Consider the following 23,226-nt stretch of genomic DNA (forward strand, 5'->3'; position numbering starts at 1 on the left):
GTGCATGCCTGTATTCCTCATTTTTTTCTCCCAACCTGCAGCTGTCCTGTGAGGATGTTGGGTTTTCAGCCAAGCCTCTTTCTCCTTGGAGGGATATAATAATTTTGTTTTCGCAGGAGGGATATGTAAATTCCGGGGTGGCTTAGTGAAATCAGCACAGGCTCACACTTTCTTTCTATTTCCTTCGAGCTGGAGATGATGCATTCACAGCAGATTTTCGTTCTTTGCTTTAAGCCTTAATTTGAGGAGGCAGCTAAAGGAAGGTTGCAAGTTCCCCTAGGGGCCTCGGGGAGGCTGGCGAAATTTACTTGGTCCCCCCTTTGCCCCCACGGTCCCCAGAGTTAAAGGCAGAAGGTGTGTTCCTCACCCTCAGCCCTTGCCTAGGCGAGTGGGGCACGGACAGCAGGGCACAGCTGGGCAGCAGTGGCCATGGCGGCTGCGGGGAGCAGGGGCTGCTGTGTGTGTGTGGTTCATGGTGGGGTATTTGCTACCCTTGGTACTACGGATTTTCACAACTTACTTGCTGGTAACTTTCCCACTTGTTCAGCCCGGGTGTAAGCCTGGGTTTCTACCGCGATATTGTCGTGTCCGCTTACTTAAGAGATACACAGAAGTTTAAAATTTTTGGATCGTAGGTGTGCAAAAATGAGGTGAAAACGAATTTATGAGGGAGAGTCAGCATTAAAGATACCCATGTTTCTTGAAGTGTACTGCTTCCTGTCATACTAGAGGTAGCTGCTCAAATGATTCAGAAATTAGGCAAAAGGTAGAATCTGTATATATTTGGAAAAAAAGGCCCCTCCAGTTTATGATATTATGATACATTTTTTAACACCGTTTAAAAGGTACTAGAATGAACAGATTATTTAGAATAGAATGAAAGAGAATAAGTGTACTTAGTCATAAATATGTATATACTTAACAATACTTTATGGCTGCAATGTATTTCTGCTAGGTCATTTAGTTTAGTTTAGTTTCTTTTCCCAGCCAGTCGTCCTATCTGTTACTGTGTGGTGCAGGGAAAAAAAAACCCCTCCCTAAGTGTTCTACTGGTATCTGCTGCCGCTGTTGATGTTACACTTGCCTTTCTCCTGAAGGAAGGACTCATACCGTTTGGTTATTTTTGAGATGGGCAAGCAAAGTCAGTTTTCCATGGGATGTTTTACCTCCAGAAGTACTAGTAATGCAGAGTTCTGAATCTGCGAGGTAGCCCATTTTATGGTTACTAGTGGCCCTGCGGGTAAATCCTAGACGTTCCAAAAAGGACTGTATGCAGTTCCAAAGTATGTGATAAACCCTAGATCAGCTGTGTTCTCATAGCAAAGTTTGCTAGAACAATGATTGCAAAAGCATACCCCTCTTTAACTAGACAGTAATATCCCTTTAAAAGTTAAGAAAGTGATGGAACATGCGTAATATGTGGAATGCAGTGTTTCTTAAACAGTTGTCTTCTACTGGTTTGTTTATATTTAATGAAATGCCTTCAGGAGAAGAGATAGTCATATTATATTGGTCGATTGGTCACCAAGTCAAGGTAATTCAGAGCGAAGGTTGACACTGTCAGCCACAAGTTGCTGTCACACCACAGAAGCTGTTGCATTTGCTTCAGAGAAGATTTGGAGTGATTCTAGAAGAAACAAAATAGCCCAAATTTACTTCACAGTTGTTTACACAATGAAGAGTTTTCAGGAGTAAATTTAGCTTTTTGTGTGTTACTGTATTTAATATTACTTTAAGTGGAAATCAAGTAATACCAGTAAAAGGGAGAGGACCATGTAAGTGAAGACTGTTGTATTCATGGTAGAACTTAAACACAAAGTGCCTAGGACCGTCTTTTAGCTCCTGAGAACACAATTTAACATTGTTTGACTGTACAATCTATACAGCTCACTGCAGATGTAAATTGTGAGTATGGAAGACAACCACACATCGAGTGCTATGGCACTTTAGGTGTTGGCAACATCCTGTGTTGCTAAGTTTTGTCAACTTAAAGTGTTTACTGGATAATGTTTCATCCAGCATAAACTGGAGACGTCTCTGAAGTACTTCTAGACTAAGTGCCTTACCTGAATGTATTTAGGTAGTTTTTCTTTAGATGCATACGCTCTATGCATCTAGAAAATATCAGCAGGAAAATACGTGTGATAAATGTATTTGCAACCATTATGGAAAATTTTTAGAGAAGTAAACATTTTAAAATAGCAAAAAAGTATTAATTACATTCAGACTATTGAATTTAGGAACTGCTGCAGCATCCTTCCATACCCTCAAGTTAGCATGATTTGGATGACTTACATACAGATTTTGTACCAACTCGATCACTGAAAGTCGTTCATTTTTCGGTAGGTGGCAGCCTTACCTATGAATCACTGCAGCGTCAGTGCTGCAGCGTGTTGGGACGGTGTTGCTAGTAGTGATGGGTTGTCTTTGACAAAGTGTATAGAACTGGTTTATTAGTTACAGGGGCTTTTAGAATCATAGCACTTCTTGCAAACGACTACATGCTCCCAGTTTTTGTTAATTTAGCTTAATTAATGCCCCATTGCGGGTTTGTTTGAGTTTAGTCTGCTGTATCGTTTACCAAATATTAATACTTCTACATATATATATGTATACATAACAGTAATGTTGTTGTGGCTCTTACTAAGGGCCAGGATCCAACTGTTTTAAGAATTTACAGCCACAGGAGAACAAGAGTCAGCGATTCCTTAAAGATTTTTACAGTCTCACATCTTTTCCATTTTGTTGGTTGAATGGCTGGTGGTCAAAAAGTTCTGTTTGCAAGCTAAGTAAAGTTATTGTTATTTGCACTATTTCAGCACATGCTTATTTAGCAGATAAAGAGATTTCTATATATTACTGTTTCATATGCTCCTGAGATATAAGACATTCCACATGATAGAATGTTATATCCAACAGCTTTGATATTAACATCATTAACAGCTATGTTTGAATGCAGCTGAACATCACTCTGGCACCTAAATGGAAACAGTATGAAAGATAATGGCAATATGGAGATAAAAACAGATTTTAGACCTGAAACCTTAAGTTGTGCTTGAACTGTTTTAGCTTCTCTGTCCCATTTGTGTGACCCTGTTGGCTAATATCATTGCAGCTGGTAACATTATGATACCTCCTCATCAGTTGTTACATGATCATCACCCACAGCTTACTATATTTTTTTATTTTTTAAGATTACTTTACCAAAATTCATGACTATGATAAGATTGATGAAGAGGATAAGGCAACTGTGATTGTTTGGATGTCTGTATACTAAAGTTGTAGGAAGTCTGGAGGAAATTTTGTGGTTTGTATGATGCTAAACTCCAGAATTGTGTGCATGAAAGTCTTTCACTATCCATAGGATGCAAAGAGAGTCTATTTGGCCATTGTTGTAGAACATGAGCAAGTGCTGGGTGAAGGCTTGAAAGTTATGATTTAATTCTAGGTTTAGTACTGGAATTTGGAACATAGAAGTGTAGAGTCTGCCTCATAAACATATTGAAGTTTGGTCCAGGTTCACAATTTGGAGTTTATTGTAGCTTTTGTTATGTCTATTTCAAACATGTTTAAGCTCTTAAATTGCATGTTTCAGTATTTGATATAGGTGTCCCATAGGTTTCTTACAGGTGCCATTTATTTGCTTTGGCAAGCAAAGTGATAATTACCTCTTTTTTTTTTTTTTTCTTAAATAAAAAGAAATACCACTGGTTCTTGTGACTTAAGTTATTTACAACTCTAGTTAGCCTTGATGTAATTGTGTCTTTTCTATATTGCATTGCAGAGATGGTGAACTGAGTTTAAGTAGATCAATGATCAATAGCTCTGATAAGATAATTCGAAAAGGTGGCTCCTCAATCTTCCAGCATGCTGTTGAAGGTTGGAAAATCAATTCTTCTTTGGTACTGGAAATACGGTGAGTGTTTTAAATAAAATGCATTTCATTTCATATTACCTATAATTCTTTAATTTCATATTGCCTGTAATTATTCTTGTTCGGAAAAGTCTTTTGATTTATAGTTGCGGGTGGATGTTTTGTAACTGTACATATTTAGGGTTCAAAATAAGCGTAACTAAATTACATTAGACTCCAAAATCAAGTTATCCTTCAAAAGAATAAATAAATTGTTTTCATCTGGCTGTGCCAGACTCATGCAGTCGGAATCTACATTGTGCACGTCCACATTTGGTTGTCTAGAACTCTTTTGCAGTCAGTGGTGAGAAACTGACACTTTAAGGACATGCTTTCCTCTCATCCTAAAGGTCTGAAAGAGAAGAGATGGGAGTACTCTCAACGTACCTATTTTTCTCCCTTAAGTACAAAGGGAGCTTAGGCCGACAACTTGGATGTAGGAGTCAAGAGCTAGAACATCCGGAGCTGTGAATCCAGCCCTGACTGTGGCTGGGCCAAGTAACACCCCCATCTCTCAATTTTCCATCCTAAAGTCAGAGAGGCAAAGTAGAGCCTTAGGCTCATTCTGACAGGGGAAACACAGTAGCAGAGCTAAAGTGAGTGATAGTTGTCATGTGTCTTAGTGGTTACAGTGAGTCTGCTCGCTTTTGGGCTTGAGAGAAGAGAAAGCAGAAGCCTGTAAGTGTTGTGTATTGTCATTGTGTCTTCCCCATCTTAATCAGGAAGGTGGCCAGTGAGGGAAGTGTATGGAGCATGGGCTGGCACTGTGGAGGGCTAGGAGTGTCACTTCCTGTGAAAAATGGTAGAAAATAACTGTTTTTAGTCGCAATCACATAGCAGAGAAGACTTGATTTTCTGTAGGTTAAGATTCTGAATAGGAATTTTATCTAAGTAAAATGTGGTTTCTGTGTCATTTCCCTTTCTACTTCTTGTTTTGTTCTGTTGGTTTGTTTTTTTTAAAGGGCAGCTCACAAAACTCTTAAGACGGGCAATATATCCATGTAAGAAAGCATGGCTTCTCTGAATGAGGAACGTAGGGTTATTTTTTAAATGACTGCTATTTTATGTCCCTAATTCTAAAACATGCAGAAGATAACAGCTAGCTTGGATATTACTAAGGCTGTAGTAAAGGACTGATGTTTTGGAAGTCTTATGCTATGATGGACATGGTGCGGCCAAGAAACAGCCTCAGGGAAGGAAGGAGTGGCCAGATTTGGGTAGGCAGCAAATTAATACTCTGCAGGCTGTAGCTGTGGCTCAGCTGCCTGGGAAGTGCTCTGTGGAGTCCCCACTCCTTGACTGCCTAGACTAAGGGACCCTTGGGCACTTGGCTGTTCCCCAGGGACCTGGGGTTCCTACTGGTGAAGACCTGGTAGTTGCCCTGAAATGCATCTGAAGTGCAGCTCAGGAGTGGAGTTTCTTCCAGGACCAACCCTTCAGATACGGCCCATTTGAACTGTGTATGGCTGTTCGGTAAAGGCTAAGTTCTGCTCCAAAGTAGTTTAGGAAAGATAAGCAGATTTTCTATATCAGTAACAGTATTTAAAATTGATACGCATATAACGGCAGTTTAGGTTGGAGAAATATTGAGTAACTTCAGAAGAATAATGTTGAAATTTCAAGTTGTAGTTTACGATTCTGACAGTTAGGAGAAAACAGCACACAGTTTTACTTGTGAAGAAAACTGATTAGGAAGCCACTGAGTGACTGGAAGTAGAGACAGATAACTCTTTTCAGTAATTTTCTTGAAAAGTGTCATATTTCAGAACCATTTAAAACCAATGGCTCAAACCAAACAACAAACAAGTAAAAATATTACAAGAACTTTTTGATTAAAATTAAGAAAGAAAATGAAGCTTGGGTTGTATTCATTTTTCATCTGTTTCAAAAGCAAAATACATTGTTTAGACAAAGAGATAAAACAGCAGAGCATGCTTTAGAATTTTTTAAGCCTGTTACTACATGTGTATCATCTCAATCTATTAAAATCATGAGTTTCAAAATCAGTGTTTAGATGTACTGTTGGCTGGTGGAGGGAAAGTTTTCTCATTTTATAAATTACTGATGTGCTTTTAAGAAGTACCATGATGTGATTACATGTTGGGTTTTTTTTTTTTCTAAATTGTACAGTGGAGAATGCTTTTTTGTCTCAGTAGTACCATGAATAAAGACATGTATCTTGTACACTGGGTTAAGCAGTAAAGATTCTACTTTATCAGTGTAAAGATTTACTGTACAGTAGAGAGCATAAAGCTGAATTTATTTAGTTGTCCACAACGCTAGTACTGTTTTGAGATGAAATAGCTACCATCATGAACACTGGGGCAGAAAGCAGCTGTTTTCACTGAACCAGCAAAAGATACTAGATTGATGTGATTTAGGGCCAAAATTTGACATAAACTATATGAAAGGAATTAGTGCTACCAGCCAGTCACATTCTTTCAAAAAATCCTGTTTGCTAACATGCACAGCATGTTCAGTTATGGTAAGCAGTGAGGGACAGAGGTTTGGCATGCTTTTCCCTGAGGAAGCCTCGTGCAGCCCCTTGTGATATGTGTTCCACTCTGATGCTGACTAAACAATGTTCATTCTTCTTTCACTTTTACAGGCGGTTTGCTATACACCTTGCTTCCCTGTCACAGCAGTAAGAAGCATCTTAGCCGTAAATATTTTTTACACTTTACAGACCTACCAGGACTAACTTCAAATGTGTCTCTAGCAATATCCTAGAGTGTTCTCATGGTTAGACTAACTGTTCAGCCCCTCCGAAGTTACGTTACATGCACTGTGTAGACCATGAAGATGATTCATACTCTGTTGTTGCAAATGTTAACGTGAGTGGCTGTGGTCTTGTGGTGTGAGGTTGACCATAGCAAATAACAGTAAGAAAGAAACAACAAAAAATAAAAAAGCTAGAGCCTGTTGAATAATGTATAAAAAGTTATCAGTTCTTAGCAGTGGAAAAATAATTTGTGAAACCATTAGTGTACAGCATAAAGACATTTCATAAAGCTTATAATCATCCATAAGTGATAGCCACTTCTGTTTTTTATGTCAGCTTTACACCTGCATTAGCAATTTTAAAGTGTAGAAAATATTTGGTAGTGAGTTTTGCTTTGTGCGAGGACTGTTGATCAGTGGTATGTCTGAACCGAGTTGGCTGGCAGCTGGAATATTATGGTTTACTATTTGCTATGTTGACCACAGACATCATCTCTGGCCATCTTATTTTTGTCAAGTTAGTGAACATTAGATCAGTTAGACTATCAGCCCCAAAGGTCCTATGAATTCTTGGTAAGGCCAGCCTCTGATGGGAGTCAATGAGTGAAAAAGCTCCTTTATCAGGACCCTGTGGGACGAGAAGCTTCCATTTGGTTTCTGGTGTTACAGGATGCTCTCTGGGACTTTGCAGCCAGAAGAGGCAGTCTAGTAGCAGAAGTAGCAGCTCTTTTGGGAGCATGGCAGCCCTTTGCAGATGTTAACCAGGTACTAGAAGAAAGAGCTAGATTTTCTGTGGCTGAGGTGGAGATGATGGATATTATTAATTACTTGAGACTTTGCCAAATTTGCTGCCTTGCCAAGAATGACTGGTCTAGTAGGAGAGTGATTTTTCCAACTGGTATTACCTTGTGATTGCTGACAACTTCTTTGTGCCTAAGGGAAAAGGACTGCTTGCTTGGCTCCCCCTCTGTCTGAATGATTTCAGTCATGAAGAAGAGAGAGAACCCCCTCTCTGCAGGGTTTTGTGTCTTAAGTCCTTTCTGCTCTCTGTAACAATGTGAAGGTTTTCCAGTTATGGAAATTCAAGGTGTATTGAAGGCCATACTTTCAGAAAGATGTGGGAGAGCTGGTACCAACCTGTCTGGGGAAGCCTTCCAAGCGGGACTCATGCCAGTACATCTGTCACCTGTGTGAAATGACCTGAAGTCTGACGTCTCCGTGTGTGACTTTATTCTTCCACTTATTTGTGATTAAGTGTGGTCTTTTATGTTGGAAAAAGCAGATGAAGGTTTTGAATTGCAGGAAGGTAAAATGAAAAAAAAAAAAAAAGCGTGTTCAGAATGTGTGTTCAGAATGTATTTATCTCTTTGCAAGGTAACAGAGAGCTTCATGAGTGGAAATTTCCTGTCAGAACGATGTGCGAACTTGTAAGATGTTAACAGCATCATTAAAAAAAAAGAAGTGCAACTTCCTCCTTAGAAGGGTTCAGATTATTATCATTGTTTATCTTTCAAGTTAGTATGAAACTGCTATGATAAGTCCCTAAAGTGCAAGCAGTAAATACTGAAATTGCAATTGAGCAGTACAATTGCTCTGAAACTTTTGGAGTAACATTATGGGGCCAGTTGCACTGTTTCCTTCAGATCTTCTGTGCCTCAAAGGCATGCAAACTGGGGCCCTCTAGTCTGGTTAGTCATAATAAGCCTTAAGGGGTTTTTACCTCCTCAGACCTCTTGCCTCAACTGAAAATTTCTCAGTCAGTTGGGATGATCAATTCCTTTGACTCCTTTCTTTTGACTTTTAACTTGTTTAACTTCATGAAAAGATGACGTGTGGCCGACCTTCTATGGTAAGCAGTAGTTGAGTCACTCTCTGTTTAAAAGCCCTCTTTTCTGAAGATTTGTGCCTGATCAGCACGTGCTTCAGCTACTGAAGTGACCTTTCTGGTCGTGGGAGAGTGGGGTGCCCTGAAGAGCATGAAGAGGGCTAGAATGGGGACAGAGCCAGACAGCAACTTCCCGTAATACAGCATTTCCCCATTCTCCATGGGCTGGGGAATGCCAGGAACCTTCCCACAGTTAGCTGCAGTTAGACGTGTTTTTAACGAATCCAAATCAGGGGTTGGACTAGATGATCTCTGAAGTCCCCTTCCAACCCAAACTACTCCACCGTTCTAAATGCTGCTTTCCTTGAATAGGTTTTCTTAAAACTCCCTTTCAGTCAGACTAAAACCAAACCCAAAAAGGAGCAAACACTCACAGTACCCAGTGGCTCCTCAGGAGGTCAACAGGAGCTGTAGCTGTAGCCATCTCCAAGGGCAGGCTGTGACCTTGTGTTACCACAGTTTGTTCTTGTTTTGCTTTGTTTTTTTTTTTATTATTATTTTTTCATTAAACTAATTTAGCTGGTAAAAAGTATACTTTACCTGGGTCATGCATGGTTCTTGGTGATTTTAAAAGCTGACAGCTGCTGCTTTCCTTCAGACTAGGGAGTGCAAAGCAGCATAAGGACTTGCTAGGCTTAGAAGATGGGATTGTTTACAGACCTGTGTGTATCAGTCAGTGAAAGGCTGCAGGAAAGCAACAAGAGCGGTCAGAGATCTACAACACATGACCTGTCCCGTTAAAAAATAAAAGTTTTAAAAAAAAGTTGGATGGCTTCTTAGCCTCAGGTAAATCAAGGCTATTGCCAAGAGTAAGGAATAGTCTGCCCTCCACAGGCAAGCTGTAAGCAATAAGAACAGGCTTCAGCTGTGGGAAAGATCGGAGCTAGCAAGAGGAACATTGTGCTGCTGGTTAGGCTAGGGAAGCACTGACATAGTCTGCATGGGGAGTTTGCTAAGTCCCCACCATGGGGGTTATTAGGAATGTATTAGATAAACATGGGCTGGGGATGATGTAGATGAAGGCACATCTTTAGTGGGGGCAGAGTGTTGACTGGGTGGTCTTAACTGTCTGTCTCAGTTGCCATAGTGTGGTTGCTGGTGAGTCAGCCCATCTTCCTGGGTACTGAGGATGCACTTCAGGGGCTTCCCCTTATGGTTGTGGTCCAGACAAGGCCACATGACCCAGCAGCGAGGATTCCTGGCACTCCTTGCTTGAACGGAATGATTTTCCCAGGAAAAGTGCTGGAGGTCATATTTCATTGTTCTTGACAATGTCTGAAAATATGAATTTATTTGTAATCTTATAAGTCAAATGCTTATTTCCTTCCCTTAATCCACACAATTCTGGGGTAGATGAGGGAGAGTGTGCCATCATAGTACAAAGACTACAGTACAAAATAAAGCCAGAAAAATGCACATTAAGAGAAAAATGTCACCATATAGTCCCAGAGCAATACATATTTATACCTTTGGAAGGCTCTTCGGAGACAATGCTGTCTGCTACGTGTACTTTATCAGATAAACTGGGAGTTCTAAGTGATAGTTAAATACTATGAACATCTGTTTCTGGTTCTCAAAGAAAAACCCTAGGTCAGCCACAGACTGTGACAGTCACGGTGTTTCTGTGAGTCACGTAAACATGTTGTAAACAGCTGCTTGGCTTCAGATAAGAGCAAGCCACATCTGCTTCACCTGCCCACAGAGTGCTCAGGCCACACCCCAGATACAGTTTTATTCACCGAAACAAAACTTGAAGACACCTCAAATAAAAAGAGTTTCTGTATACATTTTAACTTATGGTTGCAGAACACCTTTGCTTCAAGGTTTAGTAAAAATCATGCTTTTTTTTTTTTCCTGTAATTGAGCTTAATTTTGAAATTTATATGCAGCTGGATGTGGATTAGCACTTATTTTAAATTATTTTGTCATGTCTGTTTAATCAGAATAAGCTTGTGCTATTTTTAGTGCTCTTTGTGGGGCATAACAGAGGTTTAAACAAGTTCTTACTATTAACCAGCATCAGGACTGACTGAGACACTCATGCATGTACTTTCCATTTTTGTCATATTCCTTAGTAAATTTTTTTTCTCTTAGAACATAACATTAAAATGGGAAGTACTACTGTCCTCATGGTACAGATGAATCATTAACACAGAGGAACTTAAAACAATGGCATGAACTATGCATTATTAATCATATTTCATTATTAAAAGATACCTGGATACAGTCAGATTAATCAAGTGAAATATTTTAGCATTATTACACATCTCTTATAGGAGGATTCTTATATGTACTGTAATACCTGTGCGTACATTTAATTGAATATGTTACTGACAACTTCAGATAAGAAAACATGTTTAAATATGTGGGAGGATAATAGGATTCAGTGACTTTCGCCCATCTCAAAGTTTTATTGAGAAACAAATTCCTTAGACATTTTGGAAATTCCAGCTCTCTTAAATAAGTGGTTGGTTATCTGAATCTAATTCAGGTCCATTTGAAACTGTTTGGAGGACTTCTATATGTAAACATATAGATAGATAAACAAGCTTTGACTGTCAGTAACCAAATTAATAGTAGAAGTCAAAGTGCTTTTTTTTTGCACTCTTTGCATAACTTCACTGACTTCTTCTTATGTTTTTAATATAATAAACAAGATACAGTATTCATGCACAAATGTTGCTGCTTGTTTGCTAACAGAAACAGTATTAGACTCATTCATTCTGGGTATCAGGCGTGGGTGCTTCAAATTACTAAATTGAATCTTCTGGTGATCCCATGTGACTTTTTTTAGTCAGAGCCATAGGTTTCTGAACATCTCACATGATTTCTTTTGCTTTTTGAGACTTTGTGATCACCCCTTCTCACGTCATAGTGCATGTGAAGTGAGTCTCTGGGTAGCTTGACTGATTCTACTGCCAACTTTTGATACGTTAATCTTGTCTTTTACAGCCACAGCTCTGGTGAAGGTAGTGAAGAATTTTAGTCATTTTTAATGCTGCTAGATTAGAGAATTCCTTCTATATTGGTCTTTTTCATTTTGTAGCAATTTATATATGTTGCAGAGTACCCACAAAATCAAGCTTATCAAACTCATGGAGATTTTAAATTCTTTCAGTTTACAGGCTGAAGTGAAGTCTTCATCTTCCTTTTACAGAAATAACTTGCCTGGCCTTACCAAAAGCTTTAGCCACTCAGGATTTATCATTTTCTATCCTATTCTGTTATTCTGAGTCCCTCATATGCCTCAGCACAAGCTGTCTGTGCTCTGATGCTGCTTCATTTATATATGACAGCTGCAACAAACAGCCCAAGACATTCTTTCCCTTTTTTTTTTTTTTTCTTGTTTCTGGTTTAAGAAATGAGATGAAACACTTGAAAAAATATTTTCCTCATGTTTCACTTCCCCTGTGTCTTTTAAGGTCAGTTCCATGGTGAGATTTTTGTGTCAATAGTTGCAAGGTTCAGACACATTCTTCCTTCTTGAGACAGTGACAAAAGAGCTAGCTGGTGAGCATGGTGTTCCTGTAGTTCATCCCGTTTCACTTGTGGGGGATTATTTCCCCTTTATGTCTCTCAGTGGGTGTTGCAGCTGGTAGAGTTGCATTTCTAGTTATCTTTTCCTGTTTTGATCTGCTCTAAGGAAGTTCAGCTCTAAAAAACTATTACGTAAAAATAGCATTCTCTTACTCAACAAAATGTCTAGTCTCTTTTAAATTCCACCTTACCTGCTGACAGCAGTGGAAAATGCAAAGTTTTTTTTTTTCTTCTTGTCTTGTTAGAGTTGCAGAGGCAAAAGTTTCTATTTAAATTAACATGTTGTGAACACCCCTCCCCAGCTCAGCACTCCCCGTCAGTTCCATAAGTGTATTGTACTTAAGTATGTGATTAAGGTCAGATGTGATCTTTGTACCTCTTCACAAATGCAGAGCAGAGATGGACACAAGCTTGTAAGGCTTTGCTGATTTGCAGTCCTGAGCTACCAGGGGCTCCTGTAGCTCTGGCTTGGAGTCCTTTCCAGCTCTTTATACCAAGGATAAAACTGCTCGGCACTGCCAGTGCAGGTGTCAGTCATTAGATAGCTGCAGTCATTAAAAGAGTCTTTTTTTGAACTTCTGTGTTGAAAGTGTGCCAGTTTTTAGACCCCTGACCCCACCCCCATAAGCAGGTACAATTACCATGACTTAACTGTTTCAGCTGTCTTTTAAGCAAACATTCTTCACCTGTTACTGATGTGGACTGGGAGAATACAACTGTTCAGTTACCATAGTTCACTTGACCCGTGGTAGCTTGTTAAACCTTCATATCTTGGTCATGTGTGTTTGAACCAGGCTAATAGTTTAAGCAATTAATTGCAGAGAAGCAAGGGATTGAACTAACATGATTTAAAGCAATGCTAGACTTCGTAAGGGTTTCTGTGAGTTCAGCTAACAGCTTGACTAGACCCTGAGCTGCAGTAGTTTAATTTGCCGTATGTTTTGAAGCTGACTTTGTTTAAATTAGTACAAAAGACTGTGGGTGTTCTTATTTCAAGTTAATTAGGGTAACTTTGGCTGAACTTCACTTAATTAAGGGCAAGTTTATGTTAAACTGAGTATATTATTCTTATGCTGAAATAAGAATCTGTAAGAAAGCACGGCCGTTCCTGAACCAAGCTGATTTATGGGAGATGAGACTCTACTGAAGCATTTATTTTCTAAATCATAAGTACCTCATATATTTAACTATGTTTCTATGAAAACAATACTCAAAAATAGTATGACTTCTGATTTCCGCAGTCATCTTCCCTTGGTCTCTCAGTCCTTTGTCTGTAGGAAGTCATTAAGCTCTGTCACTGTAGCATTTACATGTCATATTGTAACCAAGATTTGAACTCTGTCCTAACAGCTTTACTTTAATGTCATCCTAGAGCATGGGAAATGACCTTAGTCTGTCTGACACTGTGCTTTATGTTGTATGCTCTGTGCAGTCTGTATTACTACTTAGATAAGCTCCATGCGAGCAATGGGTGTTGCGTTTTATCTGTGCATTTTTCTGTCAACCCAGAAAGAACATTCTTCGATTCCTGGATGCTGAAAGAGATGTCTCAGTGGTCAAAAGCAGCTTCAAGCCAGGGGATGTAATCCATTACGTACTGGACAGGCGCCGCACTCTAAACATTTCTCAGGATTTGCACAGCCTTCTCCCTGAAGTTTCCCCAATGAAGAATCGCCGATTTAAAACCTGTGCGGTTGTTGGGAATTCTGGCATCCTTCTGGACAGTGGATGTGGAAAAGAGATTGATAGCCATGACTTTGTAATAAGGTGAGTTTTCGTCTGCTGTTGAAGATGTAGGCTGCAGTGTTTCTTGGAGAAAAGCTGGGAGAAATGTTTCAATCTGAGATAACAGATTTCAGGAATTACCTGAAATTACTCTGAAACAGTATCTTTCACTGTGTGATTCCCCAAGTTTAAATACATGCCCGTGTTGTTGACAAGAAGTTTATTTTTAGAGTGAAAATAAAACAAGGGCCAGAGGAGAGAGGCTTGTGCTACTTTTTTTTTCTTTTCATTGTTTTTATTCCAGACAAAATAGATATTCTAGTGGAGGCCTTAGTAGAATAAATGCAAAATGTTTTCTCTTTCAAATATACACTTTCTTAGCCAATAAAACATTACTTATGTGCAGCATGGGGTGAAATTTCAGGGTGATATGTTGATGTTGAACCAGATAGCTGCCATTAAGGTAATTGGAAGTCACACATCTAAATCCCTTCACATGCTCTAAAAATGTGTCCCTGCAGTTTGGGCAAAAAGGTTGATATGCTTCACTTTATTCATTCTTCAAGCACTCACAGCAGAACAACTTTGGACTTCACATATTAATAGGAAAAAAAGAGGAAAATCTGGGCTCATTTGATACCCTGACATTATATGAATGTAGAGAGGGTTGGGCAAGAGGTAGATCCTTTTGCTTTTGAAGTAGAAGTTTCAATTGGTTTGGTTTGAGCAAGGTGAAAGGGCAGAAAATAGAAAGACAGGGCAAAAAAAATATAGAAATAGTTGTCATTGCGTGTTATTTGCTTTTTCTTTTCTCACCTTGAAGAAAGATAGTGGCAAAAAAAAAATCACAAGGGTATGCAAAAGAAAAATTATAGTATTTCAATACATAAAACAGGATCTATGCAGGAAAGTTGTATTTTATTTCACAGGTGTACTAGCAAGTGGCAACTGAAACAATAACACACCGCTCTTTCATTTTCCTGATTTGTTTTTCTTGTACCACGAGTCTTTCAAATTAGCATCCATATTGCAGAAGGATTCCAAAAATAAATACTACATTAAGCAACAGTTAGGCTATGGCATGCTTTTGTGCTCTTTCACAGATTAAATGTGATCAATTTAAAAGGACTGCAGAGAAATTTAGATACTAGATTTTCTAGATTAAAATTTTATTTCAGAAGGCAAGGTACATAATTAAGTGATGTGTCAAATTTCTTTGAAGTCATCTCTATGCTCTTGTTTAAGAGAGCATAGACATGCTTTATAGAGAGCATCTCTATGTTTTGACTAGTCATAAAATTGGGTAATGATATCTGATAACAGATTTTAACTAATTCAAGCCATGTGGAGTAAAGATAATATTCTTAAAGATTTGTGTACGAATAATAGAAGGATGGTGAAGCTTAATAGAAACATCAGGAAGTTACTGTTGCTAATCAGTTATTTGGACTGGAGAGACGTGTCTCATGTGGTGCATGACTAGTAAAGTGATCAACTTAACTAGTTTACAAGATCAACTAGTTAGTCTGATGATACTGTGGATAATAATCTTTATAAGGTTCTGGGTATAGAATACTTAACCCTGCAGCCTACAGAGAGTTTTGATACAGTTACATTTTGGGATTTACAAATCAAAGTTAAAACATTTTAGAAGTTCACAGATTATTTCATAGGTTAAACTAAATTATATTTATTTATGTATGTCTGGATGGATGCATAGGTACATAGCATCCATTTAAAGTAAATAGCAATGATTGTATTTTGAGTTAAAGTAAAAGGCAAAGTATTCCTCAGAGTTCCAGTTTTCTACATTCCTCCTCTTCCATTTAAAAAAAAAAAAAGGTACACAACATGACATGTAAATCCATGATCTAATGGTACTGGCATACGTGGTAATAACTCACCTATTGCCATTAGGATTCCAGTATTAAATTGTACCGTGGCGATCTGTTACTCTCTTTGCTTTCAGATGATTTCTCTAGAAGTAAAATGCACTCTTTCTACTCACCACCTGATGGTATTCTGAAAAGCAGTTCTTTTATGTACTGTGTGCAGCTAGGTGTATAGGCTGATGAACGACATTTTTGTGAAATTTCCTGAGGCTGAGTGCATTATGGCTGTGTGCTTTGGTTAAACACATTATCCAGTTGATTTTGATAGTACCATATGTTCTTTTTGAGATCTGAAACAAAAGTGTGTGGTTTTGACAGTTATTTCTTGCAGCAGGAGTTCTAGTGTTAGATCCAACACCAACAGTACCATTAATTTAATGATAAAACTGATAGTGGAAGATCTGTGAAAGTGGACACCACAGGCATCCAGCAGTTTTTGTGTTACAGTATAATAAACTCAATAACCCAGATTTTAATGGTCCTATAAAGGTGGTATGAAGGTGTTAGTAATAACTGATAAAGGCATAGAATATATGCTTTATTAAGGGTAAAGAAGATGATAGTACCTAGGACTTTAAGTAATTTAAGTGTGATAGTTATCTGTCAATGTCTTTGAAAGTCATCCAAAGTTACTAATAACTTTCCGTCTTCCTTTGAGACATTTCGGCATATTCAGTGCCTTCTACATAACAATGCCTCTCAAAGAACATTGATCCAACAGAGACACCAGATAATCAGAATACTGCTGTTACGAGAAATGTTTATAAATAGCCACCTAAACTAGAGTCAAATAATAAGTGTGCCTGCAAGCCAGCATAAAATTGTCAGCAAATTTTATAAATAAAACAATACTATTCTTCTTCTTTAGACATCTCTGAAAGTGCATAAATAATGGTCATTTCTGTAAGCAAGGTAATATCTTGTCAGCATAAGCAGTTTTACTGTATTACGGAACATTTTAAAAGTGGCTTGGTTTAATTACTTGATTACAGAAGGCCTTACTTGGTTCACATGGCATCAGAAATCAAGAGTCTAGGGACATACCTTCTGCTAGCTTAAAATGGATTAGTTCCACAAGTTTAGTGAAGTCATGCCTATTTTGACAGTAGAAAGTGTAGCCCATCTAGTTAAAATGGGAAGCACGGAGACTCTTTGCTATTAAAAAACCTGTACTGGCCATAAACTATTTCCTGTTTCCTTTATTCCTTTCCTTTTTACCTTTTATGTTTTTTCACACTGTTCAGCCTTTCACCTCTGCTACTTTTGTAGCGGTCAGCTAAAGCACGCTGCGTTTTGATACTATACCCAGAAAGGGTCCGAACCATTCCAGAATCTCTGATTCCATAAAAGAAATTACATTTAAAATGTATAAATGGCACAGTGCTGCTGCAGGAGCTGTTTTTTGCATTGTGCTGTTTTTAGCTGCTTTTTTAGCTGTTAGTCAGATATACGGTGCTTGCTCCGTATATGTAAATGCAATGTACATGAGATGTAAATGCAATACATCTAATTCCTCCTTTGTCTATGCTCTCATGCTGAAATTCTCGTGCCAGGGCTGTGTTAGCTTTTATGTCTTACAGAACAGGTGAGCTCGTTATAGTAAGTGGTACATTTTGAAATGCAGTGGTACATTTGAAATACAGTTGCATTTTTCAGGAAGTCCTATGTACTTTGGGTAAATGTAAAATAACAATACTAAACATTGCCAAGTAATAAATTTCAGATTGCTGGAATTACTTCTGGCAACCAGAAAATGCCAAAAAGTATTCAGTCCAGCTTTGGGTTCAGAATTTGAACAACGCCAAAGATCAGAAGAAGTACTTTTTTTTTTTCCGTGTGTGTTAATGACATTCAGTGTTCATGCTGAGAAGTATTCAAAAGCAGAGGCAAGTACAATTTTGGAGTTATTTGGTTAAAAACCAACCAACCAACCAAAAAAAATCCCCCAAACCTAGTAAATAATCCTGTGTATTTTCTTTTGGTGACACTACTTCTGTTGGCCTATGTGGAGAACAGGCCCATTGGGTGAAGTTGTTTGACTAGCTTAGGGCTGCTCTGACAAGGAACAGCCATGAGAAGATATTACTTCTTTATTCAGATTGAAGTGCCTAGTTTACATGTTACAACTCTTCTTTCTCCCATTGGAGTGTTTTCCTGATAATTGTGTCAACATCTAGGAATCAAGCCGAATATTCTTGCCATCATTGGTGACAAAATTTTGCTGGGCAAATGTAGTTCCTATTTTTCCAATGTCTTTTGACTTTCATTTTTTAACTTGGCAATTCTTGTGATTATTGAAGTTGACACAGAAAAAATTCGTAGTCCTTTAATAAATGTGTTGGTTTATCCTATACAAAGAGGAGGATAATGTGTTTGACTTCCTCCCCAACATCTTGGTTTTGTGGGCAAGAAATTGTGATGTGAGCAGAAGACAGTGTATCTGTTCAGGAAGAAGAAAAGGACAGACCTTCTAACCATTCTAGGGAGATATGGTTGCTCATTTCAGGAAAACAACTTACATTTCTCTGCTTGTACTAATATGTAGGCAGGGAGCGGTAGCAGTTTCTTCTGTGTTGTTCTTCAGCTGGTAGGAAAAAAAAGTCATAAATTTGTTGGAATAAAAAGATTTCGGATAGTAATGTAATTACATTCTGGAACTTTTTGCGTTTTTTGTAACTTTGATCATCATTTATGTTTAAATATTTATTTAATACACCTTGCTTGAGGCATAACCATTGTGCCAGTAGAGCTGGATGCTCCAAGCCAGCAGATGTCTTCAAAGTGAAATTGCCAATTTAACAGACTTATTTTAAAACACTATTCTTTCCTTAAAAATTACTTTTGAATACATCATGACGCGTTCGTCAGTCCTTTTTTAGCTCTGAAATGTGGCAGCTCTGTTTTTGTCCTCTGTCTCTTCCTGCAAATTGTTAACACTACATTGAAACATTAAATGAAAGCAGAAGAAAGCCAGAAAGCCATCATCTTCAGATGTTCTTGCTCCATGATTTGGCTGCCTGAGAAAGGGGGTGTGACAGTGTAGTCGCACTGACTGCGCGACAGTTCCAGTCGAGTTAGTCCACATCAGGAGAACCTTGGAGAAGGCTTGACTTCTTGTATCCACCTTTTCCCTTTTTGGCTTCACCTCACAACTTCTTCAGCTACTGGAAGGGTCCTTGTATGACTGCTACTCCAAGCAGCCCATTATGAGGCAAGAACTGATGCAGAGATGTCTTCTTATGGAGGGGAGTTTCTTGCTTAATCAGTATGTAGCATGTGGTGCTATCTGCACTGGTGGGCCACAGTACTGGGTACCCTCCATAAATATTTATAATTCCAACTTTGATGCAACTTTTTTTTTTTTTTTTTTTTTTTAAAGGAAGTTAATTTTTAAGTAGGGGATACGGGAGGGGATTTAAGGATATAAGTTCAGCTTGGAGCATCATCTCAGCTCGCCACCCATTCGCACACACCAGAGCACCTTTTAATTTTGCTTCAGCTTCTGGCTTTTATCATTCAGATCTAACAAGCATCAATTCATTGAAGGAGATGATTAAAAAAAAAATTCTGAAAGAATAGTTTGCTTGGGGTCTGTCAGGCTTTTTTTGGGTTTTTTTTTTTTTTTTTTTTTTTTAAAGGAAGTTAATTCTTAAGTAGGTGATACGGGAGGAGATTTAAGGATATAAGTTCAGAAGTCTAAGGTAACATCAGTAAGAAGAGACTTCTGTAAACCCATATACAAATGATTGAAGATTCCAGAGTGATTTCTTAAATAAACAAGTGTCCTATGAACATCCAAATGTAGAGCACCTAGGATTAGCCTGACTCTCTCATTATCCTGAGATAAAAGGATAAAATTATTTAAAGTTGTTTACTCCTATGGTTGATAATACAGAGCTTTTAATTTAGTTGCTTTCTGAACAGTTCCAAATGTAGGAAAGCTTCACTAACCCATTTGTTCATTGACAGAGTGTTTCAATTGAGGTCTGGCAATGTTCAGAATAGTCTTAAACATTGCCTTTTCCTGTTCCCTGTTTTTGAATGTTCAATCTACTCCTTTTTTTTCTGCTTTCCAAACTCATGACCCCAAAGTGCTTCTCTGAAACAATGAAAACAATCATTTTGCCTGAATTTATTTGAAGGATAATGAAATTTTTTAAAATGCTTTCTGTCCTCACAGTGTTGCAGAACTGTTCTGAAGTTTTTGATAACCAGAACAGTAGCACTTCTGTGGTATTTTGATAAGTGCCCTGTACAATGTGTCCTTTATAGAAAGTAATGTGTAGGGGTATTTTCACATAAAAAGGGAAAGATACAAGTATTCAGCAATCTACTAATTTCTGTTTCTCAGGGTTTTTTACATTAAAATACCATTCTCAGTATTTCACTTCTTTAGTTTTGCTTTTTTTTCCATATGCAACAAACTTTCAGTGATAGAAATTCTTTTCTTTATTTTAGTGTTAAAGTAATGGTATTAGAAAGAACCGTAAAACTCTGTAATTCATGGGTAATGTTGCAGCAATGATTCACAATACAGAGGTAAATAATGTATTTTGCCACTGTTTCTAAAATACCACTTAAACTTTTTCTGTCACTTCACTGTGCTGTGTCAGTTGAGGATGACTTGCATTTCAGTCACTGGTGTTAAGGAAGATGCTGGGAAGAAATAATTTAATGATTATCAGTACAGATTCTAATTTGGGCAACAAGAAGTAGTGAAGTGTATTAGTAGATGATGTTACAAAAATATGTCTTCTAACTAGAGTGAAATCAGTCATAAATTTAGGATTCTTGTGGACTTGTGTTAAAAAAGAGGCCATCGGGTCAGTAAAGCTATACTTCACATAGCACATCTTAAAAGACAGCTGTAATTCCTGTGTGTGAAGAGGATCCATAATTAATGCTGTACCTGAGCCTCTACACAGCTCTCATGAGACATTCTCTGTTGTGCCATGTGGAAGGTAAGGACTGGGATGAAGTGGGATATGTCAGGGGATTCCCTGTTAATCCAGATCCCTATTGTTAATTTGAAGCAATTTTACTTTTATCAGGAGGCAAACAAGTATACAGGACATGTGAGAATCCATACATGTTAGGAGTCATTAGATTTAGCAGGGGGATGTACGAGGTTTGTGCATGGTTTTTTTTTTTAAAATCTCCCTTTTTGGGGTGTATGTGAAAATTATCACAGTGCTGCTGTACACCTTTATTTGAAGAGCCATGTGAATGATGTGCCACATATACACAGGTATTAGCCTGATGTGCTTCCTCCAAGGAGGCTTGCAGTAGGGTACTCCCAACTGTCAGGTTGTGTGCTGCCTTGAACTTAACTTTTTTTTTTTTTTTTTAACTCTTGTGTGCTTGAGCCTTGAATGTTACTCTCACATCCAGGTGTTTCTTAAAATGACAGGAGTCTTTGAATTCAAGATAGCAATATTGGCTCCTACAGGAATCTGGATATGAACCTGAATCTAAAAGTTTGTGGGCTATTCAGAAAAGACTGTACATTACTGATACTAGTTTAGGCAATGCCTTATGTTTCAGAGAGGTTTAATCTAATTTTCGTTCTTTGGCTTGTCATAGTGTATGTGGTTAATATTGTGTGATGGATATTTTTTGCTTTGCTCTACAAGGAGAAGATATTAATGAAATAAAGCACGTTTTTACTGCACTTTTCTGCAGCTTAGGTTTTAGAGTGGTTTTTAAATATTTATTTCAACTTGTAAACTTTAAAAAAAGAAGTGCACAGATGGTTAAAGGATTAACAAACGTACAGATTCATGGCCAGTTCTTGCATTATTACTGTATGAAGAATATTCTTTTAGTTAATGTGAAGTAAAGTGGAAATAGTAATCACTTCTACTCAAGCAAATTTTTATGGCTTTTATTTAAAATCAACTTGAAAATACCAATATATGGCCTATGAGTATTATATACTGGACATTTGTGTGGATATACATGAGCTGTGCGTTTATTAGTTACCAAGCAAGTTCAACTGAATCTCTGTGGAAAAACTGAAACTTCTCATTTAGTGTATTTTTTCTGAAGATGACTTCATTATTTTCTTTAAACTCTGCTCTCTAGGATACTCAGTATGTTGTGGATGTATTTGGGCCATAAAGGTGTCACAGCGAGCCCAGGGTTGGTTACTTTGATGTAAGTGTGGTATTGCAGCGCTTAACTCCATTCTTCAGTCTTTTCTCATGGTATGCAGTTCCAGCCATTGGCAGTTTGGTTCCTTTTTCCCCACACTTTTTCTTAATATAACTCACTGTAACTAATATATGCAACAAACATTTGTGGCAGAAGCAGGTTTTCAATCACTGAGACTTTTTGGTCTGTGGATTTTAGCATCTCAGTTATTCTATAGATAGTCAAATACCATGTGATATCTCATCAACTTATTTTTCCCTTTTATCCCAGATCTCTATTTAGTGATAGCATTGCAGTGCATGTTCCTGTTGAAAATCTTCTGCTATCAGACTGAAATCTCATTTGTAGGAAGGAATGTCTGCATTTTTACTATTAATATTATATATATATATATATATTTGCCTTTCATTGTCATGATTATACATCAATACCGTGTAAATTACGTGGCCCTGAAAAATTACATCTTACCTAAATCATACAATTGATGCCTGATAATAAGTTTAGATTAAGTACCCTGTTAAAATTGCTGCACTGGTGTTTTGGATATGGTCTGGGCTGATGGCATGGGAAGAACAGGGACTGCAGCATTGGAGATATTGTGCATATTATTGCCTATGGTACTACCAGTTACAGAGCCATGTATTGATCTGCCTGATCTTCTTGTTTGTCCATTCTTCGGTCCCCAAAACTGGAGGGGCAGAGGAGAATGCTCAGAGAGTGCTCCTGAACCCTTGACTAGCTGTCCTAGAGCCCTGAAATCTTTTTTCATTGCCCTCAGACTACTCCTCACCAGTTCATCATTGTCTACCTCTAAGACCAAGAGGGGATAATAACCTGAGGGCCGTATCAGGCCAGGAAGCTTCCTGGTAATATCCTTAACCCACGCCCCTGGGAGCAGCAGACCTCCCTTTGGGAAGGGTCTGGTCTGCATATGGGACCCTCAGTTCCCCTCAGAAGGGAACCACCTGTAACTGTTGCCCTCCTTTTTTGATTCACGGGGGCAGTCTTAATAAACGGAGCTGGCTGCTTCCGCAGCTCCCTGGATGAGCCACTATCAGTGTCTTTGATCCCCTCCTCCTCTATCTCCAAGGGCTCGTACCTGTTCTGTACAAGCACCTGGGAAGGCAGGGGGGGGTCTGGAGGGAACCCTCCTGCTCCCCCAAGCAGGTACCTGCTTCCACTCCCCCTCATCCTCTCCTAGTTCCCCTCCTCCTGCCTGGTGGCAAGAGGGCAAGGGGTCCTTTTCCCCTCACGGAGCCTTCCCCTGCTCCTTTTCCCTAAGGATGGCAGGGTGTTGGTCCGCCAGTCCATTTCCTTTTCACATTCCCAAATGGTCCTTAGTCTCTCATCTTCCTCTTTAAGCTCAGCCACGAGGCTGAGCAGATCCTGGACCTGCTCAC

General features: G+C 38.5%; 1 protein-coding gene across 1 annotated transcript in view; it reads left to right on the top strand.

The window, feature by feature from the left end:
• Positions 1 to 429: 429 nt before the first annotated feature.
• The window catches only part of ST8SIA4 (ST8 alpha-N-acetyl-neuraminide alpha-2,8-sialyltransferase 4), a 56,377-nt gene continuing 33,580 nt past the window's right edge, over positions 430 to 23,226 (top strand). The window contains exons 1-4 of the mRNA XM_014951458.1: positions 430 to 526; positions 3,195 to 3,264; positions 3,785 to 3,916; positions 13,566 to 13,823. Coding sequence (XP_014806944.1) covers positions 430 to 526; positions 3,195 to 3,264; positions 3,785 to 3,916; positions 13,566 to 13,823 — 557 coding nt within the window. The remainder of the gene's footprint in view (positions 527 to 3,194; positions 3,265 to 3,784; positions 3,917 to 13,565; positions 13,824 to 23,226) is intronic.

The sequence above is a fragment of the Calidris pugnax genome, unplaced genomic scaffold, assembly GCF_001431845.1.
Source record: "Calidris pugnax isolate Ruff unplaced genomic scaffold, ASM143184v1 scaffold148, whole genome shotgun sequence".
NCBI lineage: Eukaryota > Metazoa > Chordata > Aves > Charadriiformes > Scolopacidae > Calidris > Calidris pugnax.